This window comes from Squalius cephalus (assembly GCF_949319135.1).
Source record: "Squalius cephalus genome assembly, chromosome: 11".
NCBI classification, from domain to species: Eukaryota; Metazoa; Chordata; class Actinopteri; order Cypriniformes; family Leuciscidae; genus Squalius; species Squalius cephalus.
The window spans coordinates 34677504-34704592 of record NC_137132.1 but is presented as its reverse complement, the minus strand read 5'-3'; the positions used below and the strand labels follow the sequence as shown (position 1 = coordinate 34704592).

General features: G+C 35.0%; 1 protein-coding gene across 1 annotated transcript in view; it reads right to left on the bottom strand.

Moving 5' to 3' along the window:
- Window positions 1–26218, bottom strand: part of ppp5c (protein phosphatase 5, catalytic subunit) — a 30019-nt gene extending 3801 nt beyond the window's left edge. The window contains exons 1-11 of the mRNA XM_079885207.1: window positions 26057–26218; window positions 17922–18163; window positions 15497–15644; window positions 13668–13789; window positions 9164–9229; window positions 8920–9018; window positions 8455–8560; window positions 8189–8331; window positions 7995–8082; window positions 6084–6124; window positions 5820–5998 (exon numbers count right to left, since the gene is read on the bottom strand). Of these exons, the coding sequence (XP_079741333.1) occupies window positions 5820–5998; window positions 6084–6124; window positions 7995–8082; window positions 8189–8331; window positions 8455–8560; window positions 8920–9018; window positions 9164–9229; window positions 13668–13789; window positions 15497–15644; window positions 17922–18163; window positions 26057–26147 (1325 nt within the window). The 5' untranslated portion in view covers window positions 26148–26218. The remainder of the gene's footprint in view (window positions 1–5819; window positions 5999–6083; window positions 6125–7994; window positions 8083–8188; window positions 8332–8454; window positions 8561–8919; window positions 9019–9163; window positions 9230–13667; window positions 13790–15496; window positions 15645–17921; window positions 18164–26056) is intronic.
- Between the last annotated feature and the right edge of the window lie 871 nt (window positions 26219–27089).

The following is a 27089-nucleotide window of genomic DNA, read 5'->3' as shown; positions in this document are numbered from 1 at the left end:
AGAATTTGGCACTTGGCGAGTGTTAATTTTAGGCCCTGGGTTCAAACATTTAATTCTGACTTGATCATGACATGTATGCGTACCAAATGTTTGTTTTCAATAAGGTTGCATTAATTGAAAATGTTCTAATATTAACATCCACCTCAGGAGATCCTTGTACAAGCAGACAGCACTAAATACAGGCGTAATCTTCTTTTATGGTCCGATCACTAAAAACGTTTGGATGTAGTCAGGGGTTATTTACATTTGGCCACTTTTGAATGAGGAGTCACATCAGGAGGTGGTTCTAGACGCATGTGTAAATGCATCTGGTTGTTCAGGTCACATTATGGACATTTTACTATTTAAAAATAGCACAGACATTTGGGAGCCCCAGCTACCGGAGATGATCATGTCTTTTTACCAAGTGTGCGCACAGACTTAGCGCAAAAAAGAACTGAAACTGAAATTGTAAACACAGTCATCCTCAGAGAAAGTGATGAGCACTATATTCTCACACGAGTGCTGATTCTGCTCTGCGATTCTGTGATTTTAGTCGTTTAGTCTAATATTAAGGGGCAGCCCTAGTTCAGACAGTTTCTTTTTCTTTTAAGATTTAATACAAAAAAAAGTACAATTCACATATTTATATTATGTTTAACTTTGATTTACCTAAATATTTTCAAAGAGGCGCAGGCAGATATTTGTTTTCCTTTATTTTTCTGCACTTTTCTGTGTGTTATGTTACCGACTGGAGATCAGTAAGATAATATACATTTGATATTTTTATTTATGCGTTTAAAGACTGTCTAGTAAAGTTCACAGACTGTTTAAAAAGTGCAATTCACTTGTTTACATATGTTTATTACAGTGACTTTGAATGATCTAAATACTGAGCGTTGTAAAGCCTGCAATCTGCACTTTTAGTTTGTGTGATTTGTTACTGACTTTCATATTAATGTTTACACCACGCTTATTTGTCAGTACTTAATGTTTCCATGATAATTATTACATGTTTACAAGGCAGGAAGTTCAACAAATCAGTCAATATACTACTGTGATTGAAGTAGTTAAATATCAATTTCATCACCTAATTTCATCATAATATATAGGCCTGGCATACAGGAAAGCACAGTTTATGTTTAATTTAACTAATATTGTGTTGGTCATGATTTATTGCTTATCTTTGTTGAATAATACAGAAGGATAAAGAGTTTAAAAAATAATCGCAATATTAGTTTAAAAAAAAAAAAAAAAACGGAATTAGATTACTTTCCAAAATCGTTCAGCCCTAATTCACATTATTTTATTTCATTCTAATGAAACAGTCGCAAGTGCTGAATTACTACTCATGTCACTTTATTTGACCAATTAAAATTGTGGTGTAATGCAGCGCTGTTTTACTTGGTCAAAAAAACCAAGTAAAAGTGTTTTGTGAGTGTTATGTTATAACGTTACTCTGTGTTACGCTCGACGGCTGCTGTGAGACACTTGTTGAACATATTAGAATATCACATTAATAAAACTAGATCGATATTAGAATATCACATTAATAAAAGCTGGATGACTTGTGTTGCAAAATAATATGCGATTAATTTTAAAACAATGTATGGTGGTGAAAAAGGCTATATTACTGTAACTACAAATAAAGCTCTTTCTGATTATGCTATGTTTGCCACTTGACAAAATAGTGTTGTCTCTGAGACATGGTACAACTATGATACTCGCGGTAAATCAAGAAAACAGAGGTTCAAACAATAAGACTAACCATGTTGAACTATATTACAATGTTTATTTTTCTGTTGATAAAGGTATAACAGTTGCTCACATGTCTAATAAAACAATAGGGCTGGGTATCATTCAAAAAATTTCGATACCAATACCGATACCTTGATTGCGATACCGGTTCCTGAACGATACTTTTATCGATACCAATTTTATGAAATCCATTTTAACAAGATTACATAACACATTACCTCAGAAAAACTTTGGTTTTATTTTTTCAGGTTGACTCATGCTCCTTAGCCAGTGCACAAAGGAAAAAAATTTTTTATAAAGAGCTCATGCTCACCAAAGCTGAATTTGTTTGATCAAAAATACAGTAAAACTTGTAACATTGTGAAATAGTATTACAATTTAAAATCTTATTTGAATATATTTCAAAATGTAATTTATTCCTGTGATGTCAAAGCTGAATTTTCAAAATCATTACTTCAGTGTCACATGATCCTACCGAAATATGAAAAGTTTGCTGCTTAATATTTTGGAAACTATGATACACTTTTTCATGATTCTTTGATGAATAAAAATTTCAAAAGAACAGCATTTATTTGACACAGAAATCTTTTGTAACATTACACGTTTTAAGGTCATTTTTGATCACTTTAACGCATCCTTACTGAAAAAAAAAAATCTGACTAACCAACACATTTTTGAACAGCAGTGTAGGCTACATTCAGTAGGTTATTATTGCAATATAAACACTGTCAGAGTGATCAACAAGGTATCTCTTCATTTACCAGTCGAAGATGGAGCAACTTTCTGCTCTTATGTTTACTCTGTGCACTGTCAAGGGCTTCATCATATCTGTCGTAGTACCGTAGTCAAAGTACAAAGTGTCGTAGTCTTTGCAGCAATTATTTTACTGCAAATACTGCATCGCGCGCAAAAATAGTATCAAGGCAATTCGGTCGGTACCTAAAAAGTATCGAACTCGGTACCCAAAAAGTATCGAACTCGGTGTCCAGCCCTAATATTAAAGCATCTTTGGTGTTTCCATGGTTTCTACGTAAGTCAAACCGGAAACTAAGGGTAATGCGGATATGATGTCATTGACAGGCGACGTAATTACGAGCAGAGGTGGGTAGTAACGAAGTACATTTACTTCGTTACATTTACTTGAGTACTTTTTTAGAAAAATTTTACTTTTAAGAGTAGATTTGAATGTGGGTACTTTTTACTTTAACTCGAGTACATTTCTAATGAAAAAACTGTACTTTTACTACGTTACATTGGGCGACGTTCCTCTCGTTACTTTATTTTAATGCAATATGTGTTGTTAAATGCGTAGTTTATTCCAAGCGCGCTGTACCTTTTTTTTCTGGACTTGAGCGATGCTCAATTCACAAATGAATGACTCTTTTGAGTCGATTCTGTTCAAAGACTTCATCAAACAAGTTGGCAGATCTGTCTAAGTTGGTTCGCGAATCAGTTTGAATGATTCAGTTCCTGATTCTGTTCAGTTCCCTGCACGCACTGAATCATCTGAAGCGATTTCAATTCACACTGGACTCAGAGTCGTAACAGGAAGATTTAAGCACATCAAGAGCGTTAGATGAAGTGGCAGTGGACCTACAGTCCAGTCAAGTGAGAGCAAATCTTCAAATGCATCATATTTTTGGCAGCGATGAAGATCTTTATTAGTTGAACATCTTCGTAAGCTGTCTGTGAATGAATGATTCCACAGGAGTCAGGACGATATATTCGATTTCATTTCACTCAGGTAATACATTTTACAACCAAACAGATTATTACGCCACGATACTAGAAAGTATGACATTACCCGTTTTTTGGACATATACATTAATTTACATTAAATAAAGCTACCATTGTTCACAGTTTATGAACTCCCGCGGTATTGTGTGTATTGTTGCGCAGTGGCGTGCGAACTCGACTTGAAAACGAATGCCTTTGCCTGCCGTAGACAGTTAACCAGTTTAAACATGCTTGCAGAAATATACATTTGATTATATTTTGGAGAACAATCAGAAGAAGATCCGTCGATGTACTTTTATTATTATTATTTTTTTTGTGTTCAAATGTTCAGTAGCAGTCATGAGCGCGAGCATGTGAAGAGTTTTTAACTCTTCTTCTGTGTCAATTACATGCCTTTGAATGCAACACTCTGCAGATTCACTTTATTTCGACATTGTCTAATAATCCAAATGTAGTTGTATAAGTTACTATTATACAAACCAAAGGACAGGCAATGATTTTCGAGCTATACAGATGGCAGAAATAATGCTTACGTCTCTCTTTTGTTTTTGTTGCAAAGATAGCTGATAATAATAGTCATTTAAATAAACAAAATCTAAATAATATAATTTTATATATATGACGACTTCAGAGGCAAAAGCCTCTAAGTACCATCTGAAATTTTCTTCTAAAAGAGCATTTTTATCAAGCTTGTATGTTTATGCTCACACTTAAATGGCAATGAAAAGTAGCCTACATATTAATTGTCATTAAAGTTAAATATACGAGCTTGATACAAATGATTGTTTTAGAAGAAAATTTCAGATGGCACTCAGAGGCTTTTGCATCATGAAGTCTTAATATATATATTAATATATATATATAAATATATATATATATATATATATATATATATATATATATATATATATATATATATATATATATATATATATATATATATATAATATATACAGTACCAGTCAAAAGTTTGGAAACACTACTATTTTTAATGCTTTTGAAAGAAGTCTCTTATGCTCATCAAGCCCGCAGTTAAAAAAAAACAAAAAACAAAAAAAAAAACAGTAATATTATGAAATATTATTACAATTTAAAATAATGGTTCTCTTTTTTAATATACTTTAAAATGTAATTTATTTTTGTGATGCAAAGCTGAATTTTCATCAGCAAGTACTCCAGTCTTTGGTGTCTTATGATCCTTCAGAAATCATTCTAATATGCTGATTTATGATCAATGTTGGAAACAGTTGTGCTGCTTAATATTTTTTTATAACCTGAGATACTTTTTTCAGGATTATTTGATGAATAAAAAGTTAAAAAGAACTGTATTTATTTAGAATAGAAATCTTTTGTAACAATATACACTACCGTTCAAAAGTTTGGGAACAATAACTATTTTTTTTTTTACGAAATTAGTACTTTAATTCAACAAGGATGCGTTAAATTGATAAAAGGTGATGGTAACGATTTATATTGTTAGAAATGTTTTTATTTTTAATAAATGCTGTTTTTTTGAATAAATGCTGTTAACGTTTTACTCATCAATGAATCCTGAAAAAAGTATTCCAAAAAAATATATTAAACAGCACAACTGTTTCCATCATTGATAATAACTGAGTATCAAATCATCATATTAGAATGATTTCTGAAGGATCATAAGACACCAAAGACTGGAGTACTTGCTGATGAAAATTCAGCTTTGCATCACAAAAATAAATTACATTTTAAAGTATATTAAAAAAGAGAACCATTATTTTAAATTGTAATAATATTTCATAATATTACTGTTTTTTTTTTTGTTTTTTGTTTTTTTGTTTTTAACTGCAGGCTTGATGAGCATAAGAGACTTCTTGCAAAAGCATTAAAAATAGTAGTGTTTCCAAACTTTTGACTGGTACTGTATATATATATATATATATATATATATATATATATATATATATATATATATATAGGCCTATATGATCCAAAGTAACTAGTTACTCGCTACTTGAGTAGTTTTTTCATTGGATACTTTTTTACTCTTACTCAAGTAACTATTAAGATTATTCCTTTTACTTTTACTTTGAGTAAATATTTCTATAAGTACTTGTACTTTTACTTGAGTACAGTTTTTGGATACTCTACCCACCTCTGATTACGAGTCTGGTTAAAATTGGTGTTTTCTCTAGATTTAAACCTTGTTGGAAACATTTGAGACAATGCAAGTACACAAGTCCATAAAATATATACCATTGTATCTTAATCCAAAAATCTTACATATTGTGCCTTTAATATCCCCTCTGAAAATCACAATGCACTAATAAGGGCACAAATACACAATAAGAAGAGAGAGATGGTCATACCAGTAGTTTGGCGCTGAGAACACGGTTATGCACTTCCCTGAGTGAGTGACCTCGTAACCCTCGGCTTTCACCTCATGACTGCGCACTATGTACTGCAGTTTGTTCTGCTCCAGGAAGCGCTCTGTAACATCAGGCCCAAACTGACAGCTCACGCCCCGCTTACTGACGGACCGTCCGTTCTGGAAGAGAACACACATCAGTCAAACACAGGTGAACGCTGTGACCTAAAACCTTTGGTTAGCTGAAGGGGGAACAGGAACTAACCTGCGGCTGAGGATCTGACCACAGGAGATCACACATTGGACCTGTGCAACAGAGAGTTACAAATTACAACTTGAGTGTTACATTTTCCAATAAAAACATGCTTGGCCGTGCAACATTTGATAGCACTTTGCAAGAGTGTTGTGTGTGATTGGCCAGACCTTCTGAGCGCTCTAAGTGCAGTGTTATGTGGTTGCTAGGGTGCTCATGATGGTTGCTAGGGCATCACTATGTGGTTGTTAAAGTGTTTGGGTGGTTGTTGGAACTTAGCTGTAATAGACCTTCTTTAGAATATTGTCTCTGAACATCCGTTTTTGCAGTCGCTCTGTATATTTCTATGGCATCGCTGTCCAGGAGTAATTAGCTGGTGAAGTGGATTTACTTATTGTAGAGTAAACGAAAGTCATCATGAGCATTGTAATGTTTAAAGCAGATTTCGTAACAAATGTTAGCAGACCGGGAAGATTTTAAAATGAGCCGTTCATTCATACATATGTCAGATTGCAGTGAAAATACAAACTGGACGACGAAAGACAACGAGCGCAGTGCTGAAAAGGGGCGGGGCTACATAAGGTCTTTAGAGTGAAATGTAAGTATTTCCTCCTAATAACCATTACCAACTGCTTTACTACTGGTTTAAAATACTGTACACAAAGCATAACAAAAGTATCTAACTATTTTATGTGCTAATTAAACAATAATAATTGTGTTATAATGAATAAAGAACTCACTAATTGTATATAGCCTAGTAATATATTACCAATGTAGAGACTACAATATATAAACTATAAATTAACTACAAACTGATAGTTTGCAAATTATTTGTGAGCACTTTATTACTGTTTACATATTATAATATGTGACCCTGGATCACAAAACCAGTCACAAGTAGCATGGGTATATTTGTGGCAATAGCCAACAATACATTGAATGGGTCAAAATTATCGATTTTTCTTTTATGCCAAAAATCATTAGGCTATTAAGTAAAGATCATGTTCCATGAAGATATTTTGTAAATTTCCTACCGTAAATATATAAAACAGTTATTTTTGTGAGTAAATACAGCACAATCGCAAACATAAATGACAACTTTAAATGTGATTTTCTCAATGTTTCGATTTTTTTGCATCTTCTGATTCCAGATTTTCAAATAACTGTATCTCGGCCAAATATTGTCCTATCCTAACAAACCATACATCAATGGAAAGCGTATTTATCAGATGATGTATACATATAACAATATTTTGTAATGTTGAAGTGGCACCAGTGTGACCGCTAAAAAAAAAAAATGTAGTCACGCCGGCAGAAAAAGTTGCAGTCTGGAGCCTTGTGGCTGCTAAGGTTTGCTAGGTTTCTTCTTAAGGCCCTTTCACACCAAGGACAATAACTATAAAGATAACGATAAAGATATAGTTCTAAAAATCGTTCTCAATATAAAAGAATAGCAGAGCTCACACCACAGCTATAACGATAACGTCACAGTGAAACAATATCGTTGGAATCACATTCATAACGATTTTATCCAGATGATGAATATTGACTGCCAATCAGAATCCATCCTGCTGTAACGAGCTCGAATATTTAAAGCATCAGACGAGCATGCGCTTAGAATAAACAGAATGATATCGTCTGCTGGTGTGGACGCTAATATAGTTATCGTTCTTGGTGTGAACGGGCCTTTAGCCAGAGTCAAAATCCCACCCTCAAGTCTCTAGATTATTCTTTCAGTGTAAATCTATGAGATTATTTTGTCCGTTTTACAGTCCACCAGAATAAAATCTTAAATCTGATCACAAGTAATAGCACACCTCTCAGCAACAAGCCACCTGATTTGAGGAATCTTTGAGGTCACAAACAGGGCCGTATAAGCTTTGACATTAACAATATTATCTTGTGATATCAGACACGTCTTACCAGAGTCTGGAGGCTGCCTGTTCCTGTCTATCTTTCTAATGTCATCTAAGGTCACACCATCCTCACTAAACAGTCCGCCATGCATCACCTGAAACACAATTCCACTTGTACTCAAATTCAAAGACAAAAATATGAAGTGGTATAAATCCGACTGCAGAATATATAATGAATCTGACGTCCGACTTGTTTCTCACCAGCACTTTGTTATTGATGCACTGGGCGAGAGGAAGCCACTGGAAAACTTCACTGAAAAGCTGGAACATCTGGCCAGTGTACTTCGCTTTCACCTCACCCTCGAACCCATACATCTGATTCATGTTGTCTGTCTCATGGTTACCTTCACAAAACCAAAAAGAAAAATACATTTCAAATGATAACATTTATCTCTCACACACAAACATTTGAAATGTTTTTGGGAATTCTGCTGGTATAATACAAGGAAGCTTTGGTGTGTCCTCACCCCTAAGCAGGTGGAAGTGTTCTGGATAGAGCAGCTTGAAGCCAAAAAGTGTGAGAATGACTTCTACAGAGAAAGAGCCACGGTCCACAAAGTCACCATTGAACAGCTGAGATCCTAAAGTCAAGGCTAATTTACTGGATCTCAGTGGGGAAAATGTGTATAGCACATCAGCTCAATTCAACATTACTGTGCATTGCTGCTAACAGTTTGGCTAAACTACATTACTTGGAGGAATAAAATAAACTATGGAACATTGATGCCTTTCATCATCTTGCTGCTGACAGGGTTTATAAAAGACTCAAGTCACTCGCAGCCATGTGTTACTGTCCTTACACTGGGTAAAAGCATAAATCATAAAACTTGTACTGTATATCTTATTCATTTAAATCAAATTAATATAATCTTCATTTTCATGAGAACAGCTCTCACACTATTAAGATTACAAACCCAAAAGGAAAAGGATACATAAGGATTAGTTGGAGATGGTAAGCTGTTCAACTCAAAGATATTTAGAAGATCAAAGTACTGGCCATGCGTGTCCCCACAAATAGTCATTTTCTCTGTCTAAACAACAAGACAAATGAACAGTGAGAACAAGAAAATCATTTCAATATCAAAGGGAATTACTGTAAGGACAACAAAAACATAAAAAGCCCATAAACTGAACTCAAGCTTGTTGTCAAGCAGAATGCTCGTCCTATTCTCTTACCTCTTTTAACGAAACTTCAACAAGACTTGGAAGTTTGGATAAAAGTTCTTTAACTTGAATCAGCATCTGAAACGCAGACATTTTGATTATGATCATGGGTCAATGACGTGATTGTTTTGTAGGATCTATTGATTTATTCAAAAATACATTAAAAACACAATTCATAAAGAAAGTAACTTTAACACACATCTTCCATGAATATGGAATGCCTGATATTGGGTCAACTGATAATCATGTGAGTCATTTGAGAAATTTATTTTTACATATTATCAGAATTATTGCACTAGAAGCACAAATTGATAGAGATTTTACCTCATTTAGTTTCCTGATTTATTACGTTTACTATTATGATATAAATTAACACATTCTCTAAATTGTATATATAAATTATACTTCAGAATTAAAATTACTTGATAATTTACTCACCCCCGCCCTACATCATTCAAGATGTTTATGTCTTTTATTCTTCGAAAAGAAATGAAGGTTTTTGAGGAAAACATTCCAGGATTTTAATAAAGAATGATATATATACTTTAACCTCGTCTTAATGCTCGTCTTGCACTAGCTCTGTGATGCGCCACACATTACTTAATCACGTTGAAAGGTCACGCGTGTTCAAGCTAAAAAAAAAAAAATTAGGGTAGGGTGAAAAAACTCCATCTCATTTTCTCCTCCAACTTCAAAATCGTCTGACATCCTTGTTTTACCTTTTATTTATTTTTATTTTTTTGTAAATGCCGTTTAACTTAGTCTTTACACGTTCGCTTTGTAAACACTAGGTCGGTACTTCCACCTACATCACGCGTGACCTTTCAACGTAATTACATAATGCGTGGCCCATCACAGAGCTAGTGCAAGACGAGCATTTGTGGTTAAAGTATTTTTTTTTTTTTAGAAAATGAGCGATGTTTTGGCTAGATAAGACATTTATTCCTCGGCTGGGATCGTGTAGAGCCTTTGAAGCTGCACTGAAACTCACATTTGGACCTTCAAACCGTTGGACCCCATTGAAGTCACTATATGGAGAAAAATCTTGGAATGTTTTCCTCAAAAACCTTCATTTATTTTCGACTGAAGAAAGAAAGACATAAACATCTTCGATGACGTGGGGGTGAATAAATGATCAGGAAATTTTTATTCTGAAGTGAACTACTCCTTTAAGCCCTGTCAGGTTGGATAGGGACCATCGGCATATAGCCATTTTCAGGTTTCTCCAGAGATGTTTGATTGGGTCCCACTGAGGCACTCAAAGACATTCACAGAGTTGTTCATAAAAACACTCTTGCATTGTCTTAAGGCCCAGGTGTACTTAAATTTCAGCGTTCTGCTCCATCTCACGCAAAAGCCATTCAAAATATTCTCCTTGGCCGTGAGCCCAGAAAGACATTCTAGTGAGAAGATCTAGTGGACTTCAAGCGCTCAAGTCACTCGCACATGCACTGTTGTACGCACACCGCCTTGCGTGGTCACCAAAATTGGATGTGTGTGGCCAAAGCATACTTTGGGCTTTAGCTACATGTGTGCTTAGGGTCATTGTCCGAGGTTCTGAATGCTCTGAACCAGGTTTTCATTAATGATATCTTTATATTTTTCTGCGTTGAGCTTTCCTTCTATCCTGACGAGTCCCCCAGTCCCCGCTGCTCAAAAACAGCCCCAGAGCTTGATGCTGCTACCACCACAAGTGTCAAGTTTCGAGTGTCCCCGAAAAGGGTACGAATAATTACAGTCGCAAGGCACTGTATTTAATCACATCCAATTTTCTCCCAAATGTTTACATTCAAGAAATAGCAGACTGTGTTTATGTGAATACTCCAGACAGTAATTTTAACATTTTAAGGGCAATTTGCTGTGAAGAACTCAATTCAGTAGTTCGGCAGCTTTATTTGCACACGCTTTGGGCATGTGCCTCAAAAAAACCTGGGTCACTGTAAACCCTGGGTAAGCGCAGTCCTGAGTTATCTTGCTTCATCCTGCTTATAATTTACGTGGGGTTAACAATTAATCCTGGGTATTTATAAACTGACGTTTCACACAGTACATTCCTAAACCCTGGAATAACATCCTTATTTGCATATGAACTGTGCGTCGACACACACAATATATGTACATAAAGGCTCTAGCATTGCGCATCCTCATACTTTAAATTGCAGACTGTACTATCAAGTGTTTTCTTTTTTCTGAATGGACTTTAAGGACTATAAAGGTAGGAATGAAACTGTCTCTTCACTTCAAATGATGTGTTTTCTGTTGCCATTTGACATATTTCTCATTTCTCATCAGAACCCTGGGTAAAAAGCGGTGCTAACCCCACTTCTAAATTACAAGTGTGAAGCAATCCTTTGCCCAGGGTTAAAAGCGCGGTTTAGAACGATGATAACCCGAGGTTAAGCCCTAAACTGTTTCTCAGAGAGCATGTATCCAAGAAATAGATAACTGGATGTCACAGTTTTTTACAGCTCAACCAAGACAAAGCAGAAGTTTTGATTATTGGATCAAAAGCACAGAGAGAGTAATTAATTCCCAAACTTAATATATTAGGACTAAACCTAAGCCAAGAGTCGAAAAACTTTAACTTTAAAGCTCATATGCGCAGTATTACTAAAACAGCATTTTATCATCTGAAGAAGATTGCTTGAATGAGACCTTTTCTCTCTCTGAGTAACACGGAGAGATTAATGCATGCCTTTATAACTAGCAGGCTTGACTATTGTAATGCTTTCCTTAACGGTCTACCAAAGACTACAATTAATCAGCTACAATTAATCCAAAACTCTGCTGCTCGAGTACTGACAAAGACCAAGTGGAAAGAACACATCAAAGTCATTACACTGGTTACCCTTTAGTTTTCGTATTGATTTTGAAAACTTTTAATAATTCATAAGGCATTATATGGTCTCGCAGCAGACTACCTCTCAAAAATGCTTTCAGCAAGGATCCTCAGATCCTCAGTTTTCTTTTAGCTGTTCCACAAAGTAGAACCAAAAGATTCGTTGATGCTGCTTTTAGCCACTATACACCTCTCCGCTGGAATAACCTTCAGGAGGAAGTGAGATGTCTAGAAAATATTGACTTTTAAATCTAACTTAAAAACACAGCTTTTTAGGCTCTCTTTCTTTTAATGTCTTCTTAACACTGAACCCTCAAATCTTATGATTTTATTATTGGGTCATTCCATGTCAAACTCAACCAGAGGTCACCGGCTCAAATGTTTAATTTTGTCAATATTATTCTGGTGAAAGACATACATAAATGAAGAAGAAAGCCAAAAAATTAAATGTCATGGATGAATATTTACAGAGTAATCCAATATTTTGTAGAGGAGGGTCAAAATTACAATTTTCACCTGAGATTTGGAGCCAAATTACAGGGGGTAAAATGACTTTCAAAGAGATTGGTAGGTCTGTTAGTAAAATCTGTTGACTTTAGCAATCTTTGTTGCATTATATGCCAATGGTGACAAAGCTTTGCATGTCTGTAACTGAAGAAGTATTAAAGATATGTTAATATCCTTTTAGATTTTGGTTCTTAAAGATGCTGTATGTAATATTAACAGCTAGCGGTTGAAATGGGTAATTGGGTATAGCAGTCCAAATACAAAATATTGGAGAGAGTCGTTACCCTTTCTTCCTCAGACTCGATGCTCACATGGGTTGCCAAGATTTAGGACTCGCAACAGGAACGAGCGCAATGGACAGTGGAAGGCGAAGAGCCTGAGTTGATTTATCTGCGTTTTAATATGCCTTTGGTCAAAGAGATTTTTAGATGAATGCCAAGGATTTTTAGTCAGATAGAATCTGCGATCTCTGACCCAGATCGCTTGCTGGCTTCCGTGGCTGTTTACGCGGTTTACCACCAACTGGTGACCTGCGGTGTTGAAATACTATTGGGTAAATTGCCTGTGGGCGGGATCACAGAGAACAACAACAACAACAAAAAAAACAGACATTCCAACTCGGAATGCAGATTTCTAAGTAGAATAACTGTAGTATTGTTTTTCTGAGAAACAAGTATGTGAACTTAGCATTTTTCCTAAATATGTGCAAACATAATATGCTATTTATATGCTTTAGTAGTTAAAAAAATAATAAAAAATACATGCAGCACCTTTAAACTTTTCTTCTGGTATCTTAATTTTTAAGGCCCTATATTGTTAATTTCCAGAGATATATGGATTTCAGTGTCGCTCCATGAGTAAATTGAACAAATTGTAAGTGCTCAAATCATATGTGGGTCAGCATACGGCTGATATTTATTTCTTTTAAAGAGGAATATCTGAAGAACAAATTAAGTTGAAACATTAATTAATATCCTTCTAGATTCTGGTTCCTTAATAAACTTCTCTTTTGGAATCTTCATTTTAAAGGTCCTACATTATTCAATCCCAGAGATATGGGGATGCGCAATGTGACTGTACAAAAAAATTGTTGAATTTTACCCAAAATAAATAATAGATGATTAGATGTTTCAATATCTATGTATACGTGTGTACTTGAAGAGCATTCACCTGGTAAGCAAACTTTCTGTGCAGTTTCTTCTGTTCTTTGAACCAGTCCATTAACTCTTTCATGAACTTCAGTGTAACTTTCCCATCTTCAAGTTTAGGTCCAGTATAGTCATCCTCGATCACTGGTGGCAGAGTATAAAAAAAGGAATTAAGAAAAAATAAGAAATTATATTTCTTTTTAGCCTGCAAAGAATTTTACATTTAATTATTCATTTCTGCAACAGGTCAACAAAAAGTGTCCATCAACTAATTACTCAATAATACCATAGCACTTTTTGCTGCCTTGTCAAAACAGAACATTGTTGATAAAGATTTATAATAGCTGACCCTATTATTAGAATTTTTGTTAAGTCACCTTATTTAAAATAATGTACCTAAATGAAATCAGCTTTTCCATGAGAATAACATTGGCATTTCCCCCCAGATGATATATTTTGCATGACTGACATTCACTTTTGTGACACAATTAAGTACGGAGTAATAATAATTAACAAAAATTACTTACTATAGGGTTGAGGTTGGTTCTTTGTAATTATGCATATTTTACTGTTATTACTATAGAGCTGGTAAGTCCCGCCCCTTCCGTAAAACCCCACTGGACCTCTAGGTTGAAAAATCGTCAATGCAAGTGAATGGGAGAAAATAATTATTTTCTGGTCCCGTTTGAATTGTGCCATGAATGTGAACATATGTTGTCTGTGAATTTTTTATATAATCTTTCATGTTACGAGTTTGACAGTATATGGTATGATTCTTCGGCTAGCAGTTGTGGAAAAGACAGACGGACGAGAAAGACTACATGTCACCTATGTGATTGTGGTGATTAGTGTTTGTTTTAGTTGGGCTCTTGACCCTTATATCATTAATTTAACCTTTTGTTTGGCTGCTGTACCTGAGTTATAACAGCCAGATGAACAAGCAGAAAAGGTGATCTGATGGTGATGGTTGTGTTTTGACATAATCGTTATTTCACAATCATTTGACCTGATTCACTGAACTCATATAGTTCAGAGTTAATTTCTGAGTTAGATTTACTTTATTAATTATAACAGCACTGTCCTGGTACAGGATAATATTTTTAGCCATTTCAATGAAATACAAATAATCAAATAAATAATAAAAAAAACCTTTTTTTTTTTAATGTAGGCACACACAGACATCAAGAATTAGCGTATGAATCTCAACAATGCTGACAAACAGACCACCCCTGATCATAAGCTCTTATTTATTCATGCAGCAATGCATGATGGGAGCCATGAATGAGTTTTGATTGGTTGCACCCAGAATGCACTGCAACATGCTTTATAACTGTCACCATTGTTGAGATTCACAGGCTGATTCTTGATGTCAATGCGTCTAAAAACTAAATTAAACAAAAAAAAAAAAAATTTTTTTTTTGTATAATGGACACTTTTAAGAAATTCTAAATATTATGCTGTACAAGAACAGTGCTATAATTAATAAAGTAAACTTAACTCAGAAATTGGTTTCTTTAATTTAAGTGAACTTGAAAAATGAGTGAGCAGAACTAAAAGTGTTAAGTTGTAGGTATTTAGTAATTCTAAGTGGGGTTAAATTTATATCAAGCAATCCACACAAAATGAAAAAACTAAGTTAACACTAATCATGACTATTAAGTTACATGAACATAAAAAAAAACGTGCTAGTGGTACTACTTGATTTAGTACTGCACACTTAAAATAAACAAGCTTTTCTAACTCACTAATCTTAAGCTTACTTTGCTTAATTTTTTTGAGGCAACGAGTTTGCATACTTTTTTTAAGTAAGGTCAACTAATTACATTTTACAGTGTAACTCCAAACACTTACTCATGTTCTCGATGTCTAAGGAGTCGACTACTGATCGTTTGAGCTCGTCGCTGGCGATGGCCCGTTCAAAGGCCTTCTGTTTGACAATCTTATTGCACTCCTGGTACTTCATCTTGGCATCTTTGTCATTGGGACGAACTCTAACTACCTGAAAATGACAATGGCATGAAAAACCTTTACAAAAAAAATAAGTTATTGAACTTTTGTGTGCTGAGCTGAACTATGTTTTAAGACAAGAAATTATATTTCAAGGATCAGTTAGGGAATTTTTCAGCAAGGCACTATTCAAAGGAATCATTTTACTAATACAGCATTGTACATACAGTGCATCCGGAAAGTATTCACAGTGCTTCACTTTTTCCACATTTTGTTGTTACAGCCTTATTCCAAAATGGATTCAATTTATTATTTTCCTCAAAATTCTACAAACAATACCCCATAATGATAACGTGAAAGAAGTTTAATTGAAATCTTTGCAAATTTATAAAAAATAAAAAAATCACATGTACATAAGTATTCACAGCCTTTACCATGACACTCAAAATTGAGCTGAGGTGCATCCTGTTTCAACTGATCATCTTTGAGATGTTTCTACAACTTGATTGGAGTCCACCTGTGGTAAATTCAGTTGATTGGACATGATTTGGAAAGGCACACACCTGTCTATATAAGGTCCCACAGATAACAGTGCATGTCAAAGCACAAACCAAGCCATGAAGTCCCAGTAATTGTCTGTAGACCTTCGAGACAGGATTGTATCGAGGCACAGATCTGGGGAAGGGTACAGAAAAATGTCTGCAGCATTGAAGGTCCCAATGAGCAAAGTGGCCTCCATCATCCGTAAATAGAAGAAGTTTGGAACCACCAGGACTCTTCCTAGAGCTGGCCGACCGGCCAAACTGAGCGATCAGGGGAGAAGTCAGGGAGTCAGGGAGGTGACCGCATCACAAAACTCATCATCATCCGCACCAACGTTTTTTGACCAGATTTCAAAGCCGCACCCGCCCGCCATCCGCTGATTGTTGTGTGGTCTATGGACGATGCAATGCTCTGCTGATGCGAGCCGCAAGAAAGCCTTTGTCTGTTCTAGAAAGGATGCAGCAAAGATATTTAATGCTAATGTATTATATGAGGCATAGGCCTACGCTGAGTTTCATTCATTTACGATGAGATGCGCTCTAGTTCAACTTCACAATGCAATGCAAGTGAACGCGGCGCATCGGAGCCTCAATGTCACGGTTATATTGTCTCCTATATTTTTATTTATTAAATACATGCAATTGGTTGATGAAACATTTATTAAAATTAAGATACAATTTGTACAAAACGAAATTCGATTTAAAGAAATGCTTTCTACAAAGCAAAACTTAATGAAGTGGTACAAATCATGTCTGACGATTTACAAAACAAAACTTCATTAAGTGGTAAAAACCATGTCTCCCGATTGCAAATGTTCATTGCTAATGTTTATTATTGCAAATGTTTTTCATTTGTTTAATAAATCTCATAATGATGGCACATCACTATATCATAGCTTTTATTTCTATCTCAAATGATTGGCGGTCGCTTGGCAAAGAATCAAATACAGTTGGAAACGACGTAGACCATTAATAACACAGACTGTTAACAATTGTTTTTAATTAGTATTTAAACATTCTCTATGATAAAAAATGTTTGTAAAAAATATTTTAATAACACGGTTTTGGCGGTTATAGAGTTGTAATGACGGTGTTCAACTATAACCGTCGGTCTCACGGTTATATGCTAACCGTCACACCCCTATTTAAATGTCCATCCGTTTATGACCACAGTGTACCATTTTCTGATGGCCTCTTTCAGCAGGATAACGTGGCATGTCACAAAGCTCAAAACAACTGGTTGGTTTCTTGAACATGATAGTCAGTTCCCTAAACTCAAACAGCCTCCACAGTCACCAGATCTCAATCCAATAGAGCAGCTTTGGGATGTGCTGGAACAAGAGATTCTCATCATGGATGTGCAGACGACAAATTTGCAGCAACTGCGTGATGCTATCCTGTCAATATGAACCAAAATCTCTGAGGAATGTTTCCAGCACTTTGCTGAATCTATGCCACAATGAATTCTGAAAGTTCTGAAGGCACAAGGGGGACCAACCCGGTACTAGCGAGGTATACCTTATAAAGTGGCTGGTGAATTTATACTTAATTTCATATATGAAACGACAGGTCAACGAGACATTCATTCAGAACAGAGATGTTTTCCTCCCAACGTTAACCTAGCACAAAATAATCACAAGCTAATATTGAGCTATCACATCCAACCAAAAATCAAAAGTAAAATAAGAAATTGTATTTTACATAAGTCAAGTCACCTTTGTATATAGCGCTTCATAGAATATAGATGGTTTCAAAACAGAAAGTAACGAGAATATAAAGAGTCTTACCGTTTCGTAGTCTTTGAGCGCTGCTTTAAACTTGCCCAGGGCCATGTTGGAGGTGGCTCGCCGATAATAGCCCTTGATGTAGTTCTTGTCCAGCTCCAGGGCTCGGGTGGCATCCGCCAGCGCGTAGCCATAACACTCTGTGCGCAGGTACGCCAGACTCCTGTTACTGTAGTAGACGGCATTGGTCGGGTTTAGCTCCACTGCTTCTGTGTAATACTTGATGGCATTCTCATAGTCCTTATCTGAAATAAGAGCATTAGACCATTAATGCTGCCATGACATAGAATTGATACCTCTAAAATATGTGAGATAATCAATGGACTCGTGGATTTCCTTTCCGTTACTTAAGATGTTAACTAAGGCAAGTATCACTCAAATATGAAAATCTTTTGTCATCATTTACTCACCCTCATGTCGTTCCAAATACATAAAACGTTTGTTAATCTTCGAAACTCAAATGAAAATATTTTTAATGAAACCTGGGAGATTACTGTCCCTTCGTTGATAGTCCATGTCATCAAAACACCTATTCACTTGAATTATGCACTCCCAGTGATTATTTCTCTAAAATTGTTGTGCTTATCTGAAGAAATAAAGTCATATACATTGGGGATGGCATGAGGGTGAGTAAATGATGAGAGAATTTTCATTTTTGGGTGATCACTTTAAAGTCGTCATTAAACAGAAGTTGCGATTGTCTTTTCTTCCCTATTGTGATGAATAACGAGTGAAACTGCTTCTTGAACAAGAACAATTTAGGTTGATTTTCTATGGAGTTTAAATTGATTTCTGTGGATTTTTTTCCTAACCTTATTAAATGTCATCTTTCATGTGAAATTCTAAAACACCGCTGTGTGTTGCTCAGAAATGGAAACTTTGTTTGAAACAATTTTCCTTGTTGAAAGAGTCAATATTGTGTCTAAATGTAAGTTACGTAAGGGATAATGTACTTCCTCCGCTTTGCGTCGGGGTCCTGATCACCCTGTCGAGGTTTATTCTGCGATAACAACTGGCTGGATGTACATTATTCCGCTTATTACACGGCTACTTGCCACTTAAGTAAATAATTAGAAAGGAAATATTGATCTGAGTTGAAATATTTTATTAGGCTAGTTCTTTAAACGCAAAGCTTCCATAGGAGAGAGCAGTTGCTAGCGCGGCAAGTTCAAACTAGACGGACATTTAAGGGATAAGGTATTCAGTCATTCCACCTATTACACAGTATTTCGCCAGAAAAATAATGATAGGGATAAGAGATATTGATTTGAAATTAAACCGTTTTAACATCTTACCTGTTTATTATCCTATAATCCAGTGGTTCCAAACCCTGCTCCTGGAGTACCCCCAACACTGCACGTTTTCTTTGTCTCCCTAATCAAACACACCTGATTCAACTCATCAGCTCATTATCACATGGGTTAATGAGCTGATGAGTTGAATCAGGTGTGTTTGATTAGGGAGACAAAGAAAACGTGCAGTGTTGGGGGTACTCCAGGAGCAGGGTTGGGAACCACTGCTATAATCCATTACAGTGCACAAAACAATAGTCGCAAAATGGCAGCAGATGCGTTTGTATTAAACAAGAGAGAGTAAGTCCGGATAACCGGATTACATAGGCCTAATTAAATAACTGTACACAAAATATTGATTTGACTGGGTTTTATTTTATTAGCTCACCAAACGTAAAATTTTCAAGAGGAAAAACCCGGATGAGCCGGTGTTATTAGTTTTTACTGGTTGTTATCGGGGAATAACGTATCATTGGATGGCGCGATTGACCAATCAGAATCAAGTATTCCACAGGGCCATGTAATAATTAATATTAACGTCCTGTTCATTGAACTGTTATATAAAATCAATGTCACATTTGCAATCGTGCTGATATTAAGAAAAAATGCCCTCTTGCTCGTGCAAAGCTGCTTAGTCAGTCTTAATTATATCATATGTTATATAAACATAAAACATTTTTGCCACAGTATGTTTCTATGCGAGTTTCTTTGTGTGTGAACTGAAAAGAATGTTTAAGCTTTTCAGCTTACCATATTTGATGTGCTCTATATGTGCATGGATCAATTATCTAAAAGTGAATAAAAGCCTAAATTTAAACTGTTCATCATATAAAGCAATTATGTCTTGACTTGGAATAAACAGCTTGTTCATATGGATCACCTTAATGTTTTATTAATTATTTGAATCATATAAGTTTTTGTTACAATGGAGGTACAGAAATCTCAGGTTTAATTAAAAATATCTTCATTTGTTTTTAGAATACGAACAAAAGTCTTATGGGTTAAAGGTCCCGTTTTTCGTGTGTTTTTGAAGCTTTGATTGTGTTTACAGTGTGCAATATAACATGTGTTCATGTTTCGCGTGTAAAAAACAGAGTATTTTTCACACAAATTACTTATCTGTATACCGCTGTTTTCACTGCCCTTAAAACGGGCTGATAACTTCCTTGTTCTATGAAGTCCCTCCTTCAGAAATACGTAACGAGTTCTGATTGTGCCAGCGGTTCCTGTGTTGTGATTCGACAGCAGCTTAGCGCACGCAAAGGTGACGCCTCTTACCATAACGTGGATGCATGCGCTCAGTGTTATTGTAAACATGTCTTTAATATTACCCTATCAATTTGAAGGCCAAACAAAGGTGATTGGACTCCGGGATGAAAATAACAGCGTCTCGACGACATGGCGACAAACACACTCTACAGACGCAACTCTTCCTCTACTCCGTGGGAGCGCAACAAGACTACGCCCCCTTTTTTTGTGTATTCCTGTGGGCGGAGGTTAGTCAAAAAACTGTTCTAGTGACGTCATTAAAGAAGGAAGTAGAGGGATGTAGTCCAAACCGGCTGTTCGATGTAGGTGACTTCTGTTAAATAAAATATCTCGCTTGGCATTGAGCTTTGAGCTTTATAATTTTACAGATATTATATATACTCTAACAACAACATTACACACTAACTAAAGTTTGAAACATGGGATCACGAAGAACGTGACCTTTAAGAACAACGATGCCAAACTCGTTAACAATTTTCATTTTTGCTAGGGATGTCCTGAGCCGAATTCAAGATCCAATATGGGGGCCGATTAAGCATTTTATTAAAGCTACACTGTGTAATTTTTTTTGTTGATTCTTAGCAAAAAACACTTTGTTCTTTCAAAAATATATGTGCTCATTAATGTATATTTACTTCTTTCAAGTAATAAAGTATTCTCGTAAGTTTATAATCTGCCATTGAAAGTACATACGGGTGAGGGGTTCGAATGCCGGTCGCCATGTTGCCCCTCCATCTTGAAACTACACTAGCCAAAGAGGGACATACCTGTAAATTCAAGCTTCGCCTTTCGCGCTTTACACTCAGTGACTCAGTGACGAATGCGAGGGGGAGATTACTCGCGACTGCCGGCAGATTTGAAAGATTGCTGATGGAGGATCACGCCTATTTTCGAGGACATGTAGCAGAGTCGCCAAGGAAGCGAAAGAGAATTAAAACGTCAACGCGACAGGCAAATCAGCAAGACCAAAGTCAATATTGGAGTAACTTTTCCCAGATGGAAAGAGCTCATGAGGAGCAAAGATTTTAAAACGGACGCCGAAGTTGCCTGCTTTCTTCTCGACAGGTAATCCAGCCTATTTGTGTAAATTCAAAGTTTTATAGTTGCTTGTCTAACCATAGCATGGTTGTGCATAACGCCAGAACAACCTCTAGTATAACTTGCGTTACTTTTCCTCACGTCAATGGTGAAAAAGTATTGTTTACCTTGTAACATAAATCTGTGCTGCAACAGATTACAGGTGATGAATAGTTTTAAAGGCGCAATTGGACGAAGTCGAACTGGAAGCCATGTTAATCTTGGAATAATAAGGCCACCGTAGGAGTTAAAACACCCTCGAAATTGAAAGGAACAGAAACTAATATTCACTGGGTAGTCATATACAATTTCACCGCTAGATGGGGGAAATTATCACACAGTGTAGCTTTAACTGATCTCTATTGGCTAGGCTATCCTAAGCCCGAATCTTTATTTTACGTCTGCTAACATGCAATGTTGTGTAGTAGGTGACAGAAAATTCACTTTCAAGTGAGTTAGCCAACCGCCATTAAACAAAGAAGAAGCTCAAATGTGTGCATGTGTGTTGCGTGAGAATGTTCAATTGCGTCACACACACTTTCAAGCTTCCATGTTTAGCATATGATGCCCATGTTTTTAATGAATCACTTGAAAGTCATTTATTTACTGTTTATTTTTATCCGCCATCAGACTGTCTGAGACGTTGTTAACTTGTTACCATGGTGCGTTGCTATGGGTGGCGTCTTGCTTTAGACTTGACTGACCGACTGGCATTCTGACACTGCGAGATACAGCTTTCTAACCTAACAAAAAGTTTATATCAGTAATCCCATATTCATAATTCTGACCGACACAGTCTGTTTACAATGTCTACTAATTTAAATCTACTAATGTCTTTATACAGAAGAGCTGCACGATTATAGATAAACTGAGAATCATGATTTTTGTTTTGTTTCAAACAGAGATCACGATTCTGAACAGACAACTAAACATAATACCATGTAATTTACTAGAGGATCAAACAGAATGTTAATTGCTGCAGTCTACTTAAAATGTTTAATTAATCTGAATGATTGAATAATTCAATGACTCACACATAAAAACTGGATTTTATTACTGGATGAACGAGCGTTTTTTGAACGAATCTCTTGAATGAAAAGAGTCAATGAAAAATATTTTTTTAAGTCACTTATCGCCACCTGATGGCATAATAATGTAATTGATACAATCGATATTTGTAGCGCCATGTTACGTTCAAAAAGTGATTTACTCTATTTTGATCGGTACTGTAGACATTAGTGTTTAGTGTTTATCAGAACTATAAACAACTTTTATCCTAGTATTTCTGTGATAATATGAATATATTTAACACAGAAATAATGATACTGAGTGGTTGAAAATACTCTCTCTGGGTCAGCATCAGCACCAATGCAAATTTAAATATTCTGCTGTGATTGTGTTAAATGTTGAATAGACACGTTTAATATGTGAATCACATGGGTGTTTGAATCAAGATCACAATCTTTTAACGATTAATCATGCAGCTCTATTAAACACAGCATATTAGGGCTGTCACAATACCTCGATTAAATTGTCAATTAACCAACAAAGTACCGAAAGAGAATCCATAAACCACATTATTAGACCATTTTCTAAGGCTGTATGATGTACTAAAACCATTTATAAACCATACTATAGCATTGTGCTATTGTGAATTGACAAAGGCAGCGATTCAATTAAACAAATAAATGCTCTGCGAGTTTAAAATATATATGCTCTTTAATTGCATACTGCTCTACATGAACTGTTATTATTTACATGCGTGAAGCGCATCTCAAACTCCATCTCTATGCTGTGAGTTCAGGTTGCTTATAATGTTCATTTAGGAACGCAGTGTGTGCCATTACATCAGATTTGTAAGGTAAATCATTTATAAACCTACGCCAACCACATCAACATGTTTCTAAATATGCGAACTTGTTCCTGGGGAAAGTTTCTTGTTCAAGAAATGACAGTGGTTGTAGAATTTCTATCATAAAGAAGTGACCAAATATTAAAGATTAAGGTAACATTTTAATTAAATGTTGCTTGGTCAATATTAAACCATTTGTAACAACAACAATCACCAGGACGTTGGCGCCCTCTGCAGGCAATTGTTATAACACAATGTACATAAGATGCTTGTTTATTTTATTAAAATTAACAGTATTATTCTATAAAACCATATGAACACTTGCTTTTGAAACTTTATTTGAACCAAAAATTATAGCCTCATTGTTATTATACATGTATTTTAAGTAATTTTAAAGGCTGTTGTTTGCTTAGGTCTGTTTTTTACCACAAAAAAGTCAATTACACGATTAATCGTCAAAATATTCGACCGCTTACTCGATTACCAAACTAATCGTTAGTGACAGCCCTATTCTAAACCTTAACAAAAAGCAGTCTTTGAGAATGTCTAAATATATATCCAAACCCACAATCTAATAAAAGTAAGTTAGGTATAAAAACAACTAGAGAATTCACAAGCCTCTTTATATAGAGCTATACCGGCATCTAGTGGTTACAGCATGGCACCATGTTTTTATTTTTTTACTCCCACAAGATGACACTAATCTGCTCTAAAAAATGATGTTTTTAAAGGCCTTGTCTCTATTTTAACATGAAATAATACTTTAATTGAAAAAAAAGTAGGAATAATAAAATCATACTTATTGCATAAATATTATTAACCACTAATATTATGTGCCATTAAATTCTCTCAAAATAAAATAAAAATAATTTATATATAGGGCTGTGGCGATTACCGCAATTCTGTAGTACCGTGATACTGTCAACCACTGAGGAATGCAAGCAACAGCAATGTTCTTTTTTTCATAAGGTTATGCCCTTCTTCTTTTACACTTCATGCATGTGTATTGAATGTTAAATAAGTTAATAATGATAACAAGGGTGAAGAATTTTTTTTTTTTTTTTTTACAAGCAACATAAGAAATGGCCTAGTTACAGTGTTGATAAAGCAACACTCCTTACAGCACTACAACATTCATTTCCTATTAACATTGTGGTTAGGGTTTGTTATAAACCCCTAAATATTACCCTTCTGCAGTTAAAGGAGAAGTTCACTTTTAAAATGAAAATTCTGTCATCATATACTCACCCTCATGTTGTTTCAAAGCTGTATGAATTTCTTTCTTATGCTGAACAGAAAGGAAGATATTTAGAAGAATATCAGTAACCAGACAGTTTTTGGGTCCCAATGACTTCCATAGTAGGAAAAAAATATACTATGGAAGTCATTGGGACCCAAAAACTGTCTGGTTACTGATATTCTTCTAAATATCTTCCTTTCTGTTCAGCATAAGAAAGAAATTCATACAGCTTTGAAACAACATGAGGGTGAGTATATGATGACAGAATTTTCATTTTAAAAGTGAACTTCTCCTTTAATACAGGCTGTACAGCCTAACATACACTCTCCATTTGAATATAATATGGTAAATGTGTTTAGATTTCTGAGTTAAGATGAACATATTAGAATATTTTAATGGAAAACAAGGTTAAATAAAAAATATACCTATATTATTACACATATATTTATTGGGGTGACTCCAAATATAAAAACAGCAGTCAATCTCAACAGAAAATGAAGAAAGGTTAATGTATTAAAAACTAGAGGGATCTACACCTAAAATTTAATGTAATAATAATGTAAAACAATAGGCTACATTTCAAACTGCAATCTATAATTTCAACAATAGTGTCAAAAAGCAATCCTGAGAAATGTCTATAGGGATACAAGCATGAAATTAAATAAAATAAAGGATTGAATAAATAAGGAAATAAAATATACAAAGTGGTGTTATAAATTATTAATTAATAAATGAATCAAATAAAATAATTAGAAATAAATTGTGTGAAAATTGAACATGTATTCCACGGTTTTAATTTGATTAGATTTTCAAATGCTAGAAACAACCACAGTTTAATTAAAGTTTAATGTTCTTCGGAAACACGCATAAGATTTTTTTTTAAATCTATTGAAAAAAATGATGCTGATTTTTCCGGATTAAATTATGTGACGAGTGCAGGCAAATCAATGACATCAATGAATGAGTGACATATGACTCCATTGGCTAACGAGGGTGTCAAACTGGTGCACTGATTTCACATCATTGTAATATTTATTTGCTGTTATCAGAGCATTTTCATTGTACAGTGTAGTGATGACAGTGAAACAGCATTATTACACAATCAACATCTAGCCTGACAGTTCATAGCAGGACTCAACGAAAGCATCTATTATCTCATCTCTCCTCGTCATCGATATATGTTGAGTAAATAAATCAGAAGTATGATTAAATAACAGTAAAGTCTGATGAAGAGTGTATCATGTGTCTGTCTGTCTGATTCATCATGTGTTGCTCATGCTCATCTCACTCATTTCCCTACTATTAATCTCATCAGCCCTTATAAAACCGCAAACTCCTTCAACACAGCCCGATCCAGTCAATATTAATCCAGTCTCTTATTTACAGTGGGTACCTGGTAAGCTTTTACCTTTAAAATAGTTATTCGCCTTCTCCTTGAGTTTCTCTGCACTGGAATTCTGCTCTTCTTCCGCCATCTTCTCACTGCCGTTTTCCGTCATGCTGCCATGAGGACGCGAAGAGCTGTCGCAAACACTTGCTAAAGGGTCGTAAAGCGCTGTTCGCCTACCCTCTAGAACAGTCTCCAGAGCAACAACATGAGTTTGATATGAACGATATGAACTTGTGCAAGTTATTGCAAAATTTTGTGAATTACTTTCTCCACTTTTAAAAATCCAAATAAATTAAATAAATAAATACAATCAAAATGCATAATAATTTATAAATTAGAAAAGTAGATGTCGTTAAATGCATTAAGTAAAAGGATAATAGCCTACACCTCGAAATTAAAAACATTCCGTTTGATCTCGGCGAAGAATTTAAAGGTAAATTGGTTAGCCATGTGGTGTCTGGGCAAGACTATGTGTAATATTTTGACTATGCCTGTAGGGGGCACAACAGCTTTATTGTAGATGTTTGAGTGGGTCATGTCTCGTGTTTCATATTATTTACCTTTTCATTTTATTTAATATATAAATAATTTATAAACATTTCACTCTGTGTTAAATTTAACCTAATTTTTCTCCCAGGAAAAAAGCCTTTTTCAAGACAAATGTTAGAACATTTGTCCTGTAAAAAGACATTTTCTGAGTAAAAGTAGGCTACTTTTGTACTTTTACTCAGGTAAAACTGAAAATGAGAACTTATACTTTTACTGGCGTAATATTTAAATAGGGTATCTGTACTTTTAATTGTGTAGCCTACTTCTTCCACCACTTAAAAAAATCATACCTTCTTCAGAATCATATAATTTTTTGTAGGGTCTGTATATTGTTTGTTAAGGTAATATTAATGTTTGGCTATTGTTTTTGAGTGTTTTATGACATTTTATGATGTATTTGTATCAAATTTTTTTTTTTTTTTTTTTTTTTTTATTGTGAGATGTTTCACATAGGCTACTATTACTATTTCTCTCTAAATACAAACAATATGGTGCATTCAGG